Consider the following 12,593-nt stretch of genomic DNA (forward strand, 5'->3'; position numbering starts at 1 on the left):
CATCTTTCTCACTTTCCAAAGAATCAGATGTACATATATTTGTATGAAACTTCAAATTAACTTGTTTTTATTATTCATATTCTAACCTGAGTTGCAATATACCCATAACTTTTAGTTATTCCAGTGTCAATACATATGGGCCAAGAAGCAAAATACTCAAAAAAAGGAGTACAGATCTGTAGCTTATCCTGTATAGAACAGCTTTAATTTTTATGCAACTGAATTGGTATTGATGTGGGCGAGATCGTAATTTCCCTCCACTTTCGCTAGAATATGTCTTAGTGAAATTTTATGCTACTTACCTGAGCAGTAAATTCAACCAGACTGTGCATCTGACTTTTTGTCAAGCCCTTCAATGCTGCATTTTAAATGAAACACAAAGACTATATGCAGAGGGGGAAAAAAAAAAACCGAAAAAACCCAAACCAAACAACAATACCACCAAAACCAGAAAAACAGAAACAAACCAACAAAAAAATCCAACCCACAACTACCAGCAAAAGACATAGCAATAGTGATTTATAGTTTTTCAAAGTTGCACCCTTCAGCCACTGTAAGAATAATGCCTCACACAGGAATGTATGGAATTATCTTATGGGCAGTCATTAAGTTTAAATGACTGTTAATTAACTAGCAGGAATTCACATTTTAAACAGAATTTCTGATGACTACCCTGATGTCCAATTTCTTCATGGGATTCTAACCAGAATAAAAATAAAAACATTATTCAGATAATGGTCTGTTATCTCAACATTTCCCTTTAGAGCCAAAATTACTGATCTTATAGCAAGGTTCTAGATACACTTATACCCTATCAAGTTCCTGACGCAATTTAATAATTTTATCTGACATACATTGCTGTGATAGAATGACAATTTCTTCTTATTATTTCATAAACAATTCAGCACTGAATTACATTAGCTTACGTTAGTAACGTTCACGTCTAGTTTCTTCCAACAAGCTTAACTTGATAAACAGTGAAGCAGTTTTAGTAAACTTGCAGTGTAGTATTCTAATGGATACTGTAATAAATATTTAGTAAGCAACAACTAGTTTCTTAATTCAACAGCAAGGTACTTAATTCAATAGAAAGACCGATGAAATCATCATCAACTAGAATATGAAATTCTCACTGGTACTACTTACAATGTTATAGTAGTCTTCCCAATCAACCAACACCTTTTTTCACAAATGGCCCAGACTACCTAACTGACTTCCACATCATTAACTTTTTCAAAATAAAATATCGTTATGTTTAATTATTCAAATTGTAATTTGACCACTAAGGAACCTGTAAGCCATAACATCCATATATGTTACTTTTTGGCCTAAAGAGTCTAGCCAGACCCTTTCCAGCAGTGATTCTTGCAATTATAACTTCCTACTCATATCCACAGACCTTAAATCAAGTAATCATAACTTTAACTGCAACAAGTTCTTTCCTCCACAACTGCTCAGTTTCCACAGTATTACAATAATTGCCTACTTAAACGCATCCTGAGCACCTCATAATAAAACAAAGGATCATGTGAAGTATCTGAAGAGTTTCCTTAGAAAATGGATTTTGCTTACTTTATAAATAGAAGATGCAAGTCTTTCTTCCATGAACAGTATTAACACACACATATAATATAGCTACACTGAAAATAAATTGTAACACAGATAACAAAACGAGAACTACATATTTGATTTTTATCAGGAAAAGACATGAGAGGTTTCTTTCCCACTTAAAGAACAGAATAGGAAAAGATTTTCTGAGGTCACTGAGGAACAGAAACTCAAGTGATTATTTAGCTTCTGTGTCAGCATAACCTCTTTGCAGTGTCCTACCTGCCAGAAGACAGATGACTTGGTACAGAGACCTAAATACAAACAAAAATAGAATAGAAATTGGAAGACTTAAGAAGGTCAAGCAGAGGTATTTGTAAAAGGTTGTCCAGAAAGAAGCTTTCTTAAAAATAATACAAGAACCATTAAATGTCCATTCACGTTATATCTATCAGAATTTAGTGGAAAGTCTTTTATAATTATAACTACAAATTCAATGCAGTTCCATTAGTAAGTACCTTCTTACTGATATTTATTTTACTAGGCTAGTCTCAAGAATGAAATTCCAATTAGTGATCTTTTAAGAATAGTATGTATTCAGTTTTCACCATTAGAGAACTCCTTTTTTTTTATCAACTAAACAGGACCAGATTTCTTCAAAAATGGGATTATTCAGATTTGTATGTATACGTTGAAACTTGCTACACAATCACATAATATCATCATCACAATTATCTTTTCCAGTTCTTGTTTCTGAATGGGTGCCAATGAGGGACACAGTCACAGAAACAACCTCACATGCAGTACTCTAATTCTTCCTCCAGAATGCTGATCTGCACTGGATTTTTCAAAGATCAAACACACATAGCCTTACACAAAAATGCTTAGCAGTTTACCCAAAGTAAGGGAGTTTACTGAAAGGTCTGAGCATAATCTTACAGCCAGAGGGAGCACTGACAGAAACCACTTTATATCCCTCATAAGGATAATAAGCATAGGAGATAGAAAGTATGCTTTTTTTTTTTTTTAATGTCAAGGAAATTTCTATAAAGTTGGGTTTGTACTTAAAGGAATTACACTTCTATATGAGAACTCACAAGAAGCTGACAAAATATACAACATTTATTTCCTTGTTTTTAAACATACTGCCCATTTTCATTTAGCTGTTATAGTTCAAACCTCTAAAAGCATGTTACCACTCAGAATGTACAGAACAAAAACCACTGGTTGTCATTTTTTTTCCCGATTAAATTAACATAGTTATTTTTATTTGACACAGGAGAACACATTCTACATTAGAAATCTACATTAGAAATGCAGGGACACCTGGAACTTTCCCAGCAAGTAGGTTCCTGCTCTCAGTCACACCTTGGAGAAGGTGTTCTCTCTATTACAGACAAAATTCAAACTCTAAATTAACCTCTAATTTTTAATCTCCGGGTTAAAATTTTCATCTGGGAATATTTACAACCCTGAAATTTCATCACTCAAAAATCTAACAACATAATTTATACTGCAGTCATTGCTAACTCCTTTGTTAAAAACCTATTAACCAATTAAGGAACAAGACAATTTCCAAACTTCTATTTATTTAAGAAAACATATTAAAGGTTGAAATTAATACTGTTGTGTCTTCAATTCAAAAACTTACTCAAATTTTGTCACATCAATAAAATACCCATTCTACATACACATGCTGATTTGCAATATTCTACAGGCTGCATCAACTTTTTTCTATATTAAGAAAAAAAAAATTTTGGAATAAAAAGAGGGCATGATTTAAAAACAGGACATGGGGTTTTCCATAAAGACAACCAAAATGAATTCTAGACCTAGAAATCACTCTTCAGCAGCATCTTTTTATAACAGTACCTGCATTTCTGCACAGTAGAAACCAAATTACATACAGGTAAATTGGTAAAAATGTCCATTAATCCACAATAGAAGAGCATTATCTCCACAAGTACCGGGAATTGCCATTGCAGCACATATTCCCGAGGAACTGCATGACCTGTACAGCCTACAATGTGATGCACAGTGCTACAGCTACAATGCTGTTGGTACTCATATCTGACAAAGTTCTACATAACTGCTTGTATCTACCTCAGTAGAGCTCTCACAAAACTCAATGCCTGTTTCAACACAAAAGTTATTGAAAAACGTGCATCCATTTATCTTTGAAAGATGATCTCGTGCCACATGGTTGTTTTCTTTTTGAAGCTAAATAAATGCATTTCCAAAACAAACCAAAACCTCATACACTTTTTTTTTTAACTCTTTTTAAGAGATGCAAAGATAGTGTTCTGGAACATGTAATAAGAGAAATTACTTAATTTATTAAATAATTATTCCTGTTTTGATTTTTAGTTGTATAAGTCCAAGTAATATAGCAGTACCTAAATTAAGCTCGAGCAAGTGATGAAGTTAAGAATGATACGTATTTCCCTTAGCTTTGAATCAACTTAAAATTATGAGTTCAAAAGTTAAAACATGTAACATTGAGCTCTTTTAATTCTGGTATCAATAAGGATGAGTTGAAGTTCAGAGGAAAAAAAAAAACTTCTTGCCTCTAGGCTGAGGTAAAATTTAACTATTTGTAAAACACTAAACTGTGATTAAACAAATAATTTTTTGCTAAGAACTTATCTCTCCATTATTTTTATCTGACTCTAATTTTATAGTTTTAAGGACTAATGCCATTCTAAATATGATGTCCAAAACCAGGTAAATGCACATGTGTGCACACACAGTGGCTAATTTCACAGCTGTGGTTGTGATACCTGGTTTCATCTACATCAGATACAGAGACAAGGATTACAGAAACACAAAATCTTCACTTAGTACCTTAACCAGGCATAAACACCACCAAGAACTTGGGGACAGGGTGTTCATCTCCAATAAAAGTCAGAAAATAACAAAAATATATGTTTATCAAGAACTAGTTGGACGAGAGAGGAAAAACTTTTAGGTCTGCAAGCAGTATCAGAACCCATAACCACTGGTTCACTGATTCTCTCTTGAGTCGTTCAGGACCATCAACACTAACTCATCTATTTGCTCCAAGTTTTCGCTGCTGGCCCCCTGCTTACACTGGACTTTGCCAGTTGAGATCTCAACAATCCCTTTTAAGAACTATGATAGAAACAGCAGCCATCCAGAATGACACAGTATCTCTCATGGTGCAAAGAAAGTGATCAGTTTGGATGGCCCTGGTCAAGCTGCCTTGAATGAATATTTTACTTCAGCTCTTGTTCTGCAAGAGACTGCCCTTCCATAACCTCCTAGTTATTTTCTACTATAACTTGGCAAAGAGGAGACAGTGGACAAATGTAAAGCAGCCAAGAAGTAAACAAAAGAAGGTTTACATATCTATCTGCCTACCTCAGTCACATCAACACTTTCTCAACTGGATTTCTGAAGGAACAGAAAAAGCAGCAGCTGGTGGGAGACCAGCCTTCCCTGTTCATGCCTTAGCTAGATCAGCCAATTCCTCTCAGGACGACCAAGTAAAATTCATGCATATACGTAGGATATCTATTCACCAGTGAGTTACAGGAATCATAGGTAAATAATCAAAATGAAAAGGATAAAAGTATTAATCTGTTTACACAATAAAAGCCTCATTTACCAAAATTAAGTCTCAAAAACTCACGAGTACAAAATCACATTCAGCTATTATATCCTGCAAGCCTTTACAACATAACACAATTAAAAACTTTAAAATACAATATTAGGCCAAAGATGATTCTAACAAACCTATATCATGAATTACTTAACTCAAAAGTTGTTACTGATATATAAAATATCCTTCAATATTTTCATACCAGAACTATTCAATAGATTATATTTACATTAACTTTCTTTGTATTGATCTTAAAGTCCTTTTTGAATTCTCTAATCTGATTATTCAATGTACTTCCCAAAGACTAAGAAAAACTTCAGTACAGTGCATAAATGCAATGTGATTTCTTCCATGAGTGTCCATAAAATTCACGATTGCCTTAGAGATAAGGCAAAATTTTCCAAATATACAAAAAAACCCACAATATCTAAAAGACCAGTTATCATGCTCAAACATACAGCAAAGTGAAAGCAGTCAATGCAGACATCTCAGATGAAATCACAAACAATCAAAAAGTATAACAAGAATGAAACCACTAATTCTGTTTTCTGATCAGACAACATGCTCATTTTCTGTTCAGTCTATTAATTACTAATCAGTTACATTGACTGGTTTAAACGATCACCAGAGCATGACTTGGGCAGAGGGATGCCCACACAGGTAGAATCAGATGTTACAAGCAATCATTAAATGACCTGAAATCAGAGTCCTTTTGCAAGATTAGGTGTTGCAAATCTGAATTAATTCATATCTGTAGCTGGACCATTTACAGAAAATGTTACATTACAGACAAGAAGACAGATCACAATGTAACTTTTAAGTGTCTAACAAAAGAATATGTGAGAAGGTTGGCTTTAAGAGCTGGTACCGAAAATTGTCTTACAAATTATCACTACAGTGAAGACATAGGCAAAAAAAATGGGAAAATTAAAAGAGATATATGACAAAAAGGAAGCCAGATAATATAGCTTCCAAAGACATTTCTGTTAAAATCTACACATTATGCATTTCACTTAGAAAACTAAAACCTTAAGCTTAAACTATCCAACCATGTAGTACGAGTATGTATTATATCACTATGTTGGTTATACACACTTTGACATTCCATTTCTATATTATATTAAGCCTGAAATGGAGTTTCTGTCCTCTGTTAGTCTTGAATATTTTCAACAGTGAAACACTGCCACCTTTTGACTTGATACACAGACCTTCCCATTGTAAATGCAAAATTGGTTTTTTTGCTCCATCTCTCCATTAGGGAGGTGGTTGAATTCTTGTGATCCTATCTAAAATTTTTTTCAGTAGACATATTTCTCCAGGAAAAAAAAAAAAAGAAGCTGATAAGGAAAGACTATATTTCTCAAAAATATGAGTGTATAGCCAAACAACTTTAAAGGAATACTCCATTAAGCCCCAAAGTTTTATCTGGTTTCTCTCTATCTCACAATTCTTGTTCTTGGCAGTTTTGATATACATATATGCTGTATCACATAATATCTTGCACAGCGTTCCTTTCTAATAAAACTTGGTAATGCATTCTTTGAACATTTGAGTTTTGAAAATGGATGACAGGAATAACAATAACGTGTTATCAAAAATTTTATGTTCCTTGCTCGTATATATACTTACATGATTCTAGATTAAATACTGATGGTTCAACATCTATATAAGCACGTTTTGAAACGTATGCAAAATTACTTACACCAATGACACAATGTCCCCACGTTGTACGTCATAATTTCGAATGCTCCAGTGGTTTAAGAGCACTACATCAGATGCTTGTCTTCCCCCAGGATTCAAAGAAGGCTGAGAAAGGAGGACACAAAAAAAACCCAATCATCTTTAGATCTACATTTCCTTTATGGATTTTCCACCTCTCATTCCACCAACAGGTAAAATCCATTAAATTCGGTAAAAACATGCCCACTTACTGTAAGAGGTCAGGAATCTGTTGTATTATGGGAAATATATTTCTTTATTAAATGACATGTTAAATATAATTAATTTCTGACAAACTGTACTTCATATCTTTCAGTGCACTACTGCATGTAAATCGAATTACAAAGGATAAATACTTATGGGAAGCCTGATGAAAAGAAAAGATTGCCTTTAGTGCTTATCATTTAATATTAAAATCAAAGGAGAACCAAATCCACTAATTCCTAAAAAGAAAAAAGTAACAATTTTTTTGCTGGCATCTTACTGCTTATACAAGCATAATGCACTAAAAATTAAATATGTACTTATAACAATACTAATTCCAGCATCCTTTGCAAAGGGAAAAAACAAACCCTACACCTACAGCATGCACTGGTAGTAAATGTGAGCCTTCCATAACAGGATAAATAGGAGCTTGAACTCTCACAGAACCACACATAGAAAGAAGACTGGTCAGCATTAAAATAGCCAAGTAATTAATGAGTACAGAGTATTAGGAGGTATGTAGAACCACACATAATTATTTTGTGGGATGTGATACAAAACCAGAGTAGCTGGTCAATGCTGGCTCCAAGTTAACCCACAGGAAATGTCAGAGGAAGGAAGTAGCCCATCACAGTACTGTCTGCATTTAGATTTGCAGAGGTCATTTCAATAAAAATACTCCTTTTTACTAGAGAGAAAGTATTTAAGAGTATTGCAGGCTAAAGTCTTCTGATAGCTTATTTCTCAGTAAGCTTTTTCAGTCTCCTCAAATACAATTACAGTATCTCCAAGTTGGACAGCAGACGACCTCTAATTTAGATTCTAGAGTTAGGTGACATATGCAATAAAACAGAGTATTGAGATTAGGTAGCCCCTCATTTGTCAGTATGAGAGCTGCAATATTAGTTAATTTTTTTTTTGTGGTTGTTTTTTGTTTGCTTGTTCATTTGTTTTGTAGAAGAGGGTTTTAGGGCTCATCTTACAATCTAAATCTAACTTGGACCTTCCCAAGAACCACTAGACATTCACTGCTGATATGGCCCTCCCCAGATCGACAGTACCTTTGATAAGCAAACCAGTTGGGAGACTGAAATGAACTGTTCTCAACACAAGTAATTACACAATGTTAAATTTAATTGTATTCTCATTCAGCAAAACTTTGCTCTTAAATACAGATGGTTAATTCAGAAGCGATTGGAAGTGCAGATTTCTCTTTGCTACAGTTTCTTCATATTTTTTTTTGCTAACCTGATTGATTGAAAAACATCTATTTCAAATCAGACTTGTGAAAAAATTGCTTTTCAAGGTGCAAGAGGAAGTACTGTGCTGGATCCTCAGTAGGTGTAATTCAAATAAACAGTAAGCAATATGGTATATCAAAAGCATAAATGTGTCAAGGGAGGGGGAGGGATATGACACAATATGTTTACTTCAACAGCAAACAAGGCTAGTTACATTTTGAGTTGTGGACTATGGGCAAGTTTCTAGTCAAGTAAGTCTGCAGATCAAAGCAGATCACCTTAACATCCATAGACATATGGTTCAAGTCTAAGCTATAAACATATTAACACTGATCACTATTTTATCTACCAGACTCTAAGCACTGCAAAAACCAGATAAATGAAAGCCAGAAGTTAAGTAGCAGATATTTGATTAACAGTTTTAATCAGGATTTCCAAAATCATTTAGCACCTTCATAGCATTTTCCACCAAAGGATCGTTTATTTACATAAAAATGATCTACACACAAATTCATTAACAATTCACAGTCATACTCATTTTCCTAAATGTAGGTAGACATGGGCCAGAAGCTAACAACAGTACTAAGTATAAGGCAGAGACTAATCTTACAAAGAAGGAATCATACATATAGGATATTCTCACAGAGTAAACTCCTTAGTATTCAAAAGTATCTATCTTAAAGGGCCAAAAGGATGAAACAAATTGAAATTTTAAAACCATTGCTTCAAAAGATGATGTATTTCACAGCTGATACTTAGAAAAAAATCTACATGACTGTTCACAGACTTTTCCTCTCAAATCTATATGAACTACATCTTACAGAGAAATACACCAGGTAGGTACAGTGTTGCCCTAGTTGGGTTGTTGCAGCTGTTTTCTGTATTTAAACAAAGGAAATGCTTTAGAATTGAAATACATTTAGATATTACATAATCTTTTTAACTTAGTGCACTATAAATGCGTTTTTAACAATAGCTAATGTGGGTTTGACACACAGAGTGGATATCCAACTCATTATACATTATGTTTGATAAAAATATGACAGTGTTGGGCTTTTCTTTCTAACAAAACAACCTGACAAATGCACAGACAAAAATACAATTTTGTTAGAAGAAATTTAAGGAAAACTAGGAGACTTTCATTTTACATCAACAATTACTTTTATCTATTACAAAAAAGAAAATCTAAATGCTTCAGCAAGCCTTTCTCTATTGTAAATTACAAAAATTGGATTCTATAGCAAAAGTATAGAAATAACACAACTTATTCCTCATGATATTTTTACTACTAGTAAGATTTCAGATCTAGCAAAACCAAAATACAGCTTCTCAAAGACAGTCAACAAATAGGCTCACAAGGGTTCTTTATAAGAAACAAAATAATCCTTCTTCTAGCTTGAAGCATTATGACTTCTTTGCTCAAGTTCTTGGCATAACAGCCTGCTACAAATGAGACACAGAGGTCTTAATTTAAACTGTGATGCAGAAGCCACAAAACATTCACTCTTTCTAATCACTAACTAATCTAATGCTAAAAGCATGCAAATTGAGATCCACAGCCACCGTGATGAAGCCTCATAGGACATAAGGTTCTATAAGCAGGAGGATAAAAACATGCCCTTTTACTATAAATAATTATTAACTTGGTATTTTTTATGTCACTAGTGATGGTCACAACTTATTTGCTTGAAGCTTGGGGAACATGAAGAATATTCACATGAGTTTACAGGCTTAGGTACAGTAATCCTAATAATAAAGTTAGGAGAAACCACTAGAGGATAATAACAACTGTTATTAGGCATAATGGAATAGAACATTCAATAATGTTTGCTGTGGAAACAAGTGTGCTTTGTCAGAGATCACCACTCAAGCCACTTGCTGTAATCCTTGGTATTGAACTGTTTGCAACAGAACTTCCACATTAAGCTGCACATTTGCTGTCATCTTCCATCTCTCTTTCACTTGAAAACAGTCCATTTGATTTAAGGAGTTTACAAATTTATATATCCATAGAGAGTTCCTTTTCCACATCAATATGTATGAAGAGTTCATAATACCAGACAAGCAATGAAACTCAGTAAAAAAATTACATAAATCAATATCAAGGTGGCCACATAATAACAAACATTTTAAAGTATACAGCCAGCACTACAAGAGGAGTCACACAAAAAATCCACAACAAGCAATTCAGAAATCTTATTACCAGTTATTTTTGTCACTTACATTCAATGTTGTAAACAGATTACAACTCACTTGAAACTCACTATTAACAGAATGCTAGATGAGCACATCTATCTGTAAAATCCTAAGCAACAAAACTACCTCATGTGAGGATTAAAAAAACCCAGCAATTTCAGAAATAGAAAAGGAAATGACACAATTAAAAAATGTTAAAATTATAAAATGCAATAGTTCACTGTTATTCCCTATAGGCTAGGGTTAATACACATATACACTGAAGTCAGTACCAGTGAAAGAATTATGACTGAAATGAATTATGACTGAATTATGGCTGAAAGCACTTTAGAAACACAGAATCAGCTTGAGACAATGAAATGCATGAAGTCTGTCTTAATTGATTGGGAATAAATCAGAAAATTTGTACTTTCATTAGAAGCTTTATTCAGCATGCTTGTTAGGGAATCAAAGTATTACCATCATCAGTAACTACAAAGCGGCATCAAAACAAAAAGAAAGTGAGGGGGGAGACAGAGTACAACAGGGAACAAGAGCAGGAGAGTGTGTGGGACACAGAGAGATTTATTTCTTGCTTCTTGACAAAACTTTTAATTTCAGGCCCAGCAGGAATCACAATGATGAGTACACAAAGCCAGCTAGACATTTTAGAGGTCTACTACAAACAATTCTTGTAAATCTTACTATGATATCTTCAAATTGAGACAATAAGGTATCATTGGAAGCATGTGATTGAAGGGTAGATGACTACAAACTGACTGAACTTCACCCGCTGTCATACCCCTAGTTTTCAGATACATTCAGCATAGATCACTTTCCAAAGAACACAGTAAACAGACAGAATTGCAACATGATGACCAGTACTCCTTTAAGCTACTCTGCAAGAGGGGGTTATATTCCTTATAATTATGTCCCTGTCAGACTTGCTTAAATGTCTACTAAATCTTGGCAAAGAAATCAGTATCTTATTAAAAGCACTAGGATTTTTTTTTTTTTTTGTAATCTGGAAAACATCCATATGCATAGAAGTTTGTTTTAAACTACTATTTCAGTGCTACAGTCCAGAATAAAACTAGAGAATTTTACAGACACTGAGACGTCAGTAAAATTACAAATGTTAGTTTTCAAGCTAGCCATACTTCAATCAACAGAGGTAATGTTTAGACAACAGACAAGGCAAGGGAAGAGCTTCAATTTTAATCACCCAGTGAATAGATATTGCTTTCCCTAGCCACTACAGAGAGCATATCCTTCTTTGTCAGGTTGAATAAATCTGAGCAAATTACTGTAGGGTTTTCCAAATCTTCCATGGATAAACCATAGTCAATGATATGCCCTTCAAGTGACTAGAGAAGCAACACTCCAGAACAACACCAGACTAAACAAAACAACTGCCCAGCACTGGGACTTTGACTTTCACAAAAATGTAGAACTGAGGTATTGACCAGAGGGGCTCAATAGCTTGTGGAGAGGGAAAAATCTAAAAAATTTCTTTTCAGTTACTGAGGTAAAACTATCAAGCAAGAACAGATGTCAAGCAGACCACTAGATCACAGACAGAAAAGAGCAAACAATGAAAGGCATCGTGGCATGCTAAAGAAACAACATCTCAAAATTTAAATGTTCAGGTCATGTTCACCAGTAGCAAAAAGCAACAAAACCCAAAGAAACAAAAACATAAAACCAAAATCAGGAAATCCAATATGCATCTTGAATGTTTCATGTGGTTCTAGATCCCCACATGTTTTTTATAGCATTAAACACAAATCAGTCAAGTCCAGGATCTAGCCCAAGTTTTGTCTGTGTAAATACTGCACAATTCAGACTCCAGCAGCTGGTCTTGATTGCTATGAAGCCTCTCTTCAAGGTTCTGAGCTTATCCAGACAATTAGAAAAGAGGGTTTGACATCCAAGATCAGAATTCTTAGTCTCTGCTATTTGCAATGTTGCATGATTGGAACAAAATATACTATGGTTATCAGTGGTGATGCACAGCAATGCACACTTCTTATGACTTAAAATGCAAAGCAACAATACAGAAATTGGCTACATTAAAACATATC

General features: G+C 34.1%; 1 protein-coding gene across 3 annotated transcripts in view; it reads right to left on the reverse strand.

Moving 5' to 3' along the window:
* IMMP2L (inner mitochondrial membrane peptidase subunit 2) overlaps positions 1-12,593 on the reverse strand; it is a 414,095-nt gene that overhangs the window by 393,475 nt on the left and 8,027 nt on the right. For 2 of the 3 annotated variants that reach the window (XM_027658231.1, XM_027658240.1), the window contains exon 3: positions 6,873-6,976. In XM_027658231.1, the coding sequence (XP_027514032.1) occupies positions 6,873-6,976 (104 nt within the window). Of the gene's footprint in view, positions 1-4,220; positions 4,441-6,872; positions 6,977-12,593 lie in introns of those variants that run through there. The other variant, XM_027658250.1, reaches the window with a different exon arrangement.

Source organism: Corapipo altera, unplaced genomic scaffold, assembly GCF_003945725.1.
Source record: "Corapipo altera isolate COAL_440 unplaced genomic scaffold, ASM394572v1 1, whole genome shotgun sequence".
Lineage (NCBI taxonomy): Eukaryota > Metazoa > Chordata > Aves > Passeriformes > Pipridae > Corapipo > Corapipo altera.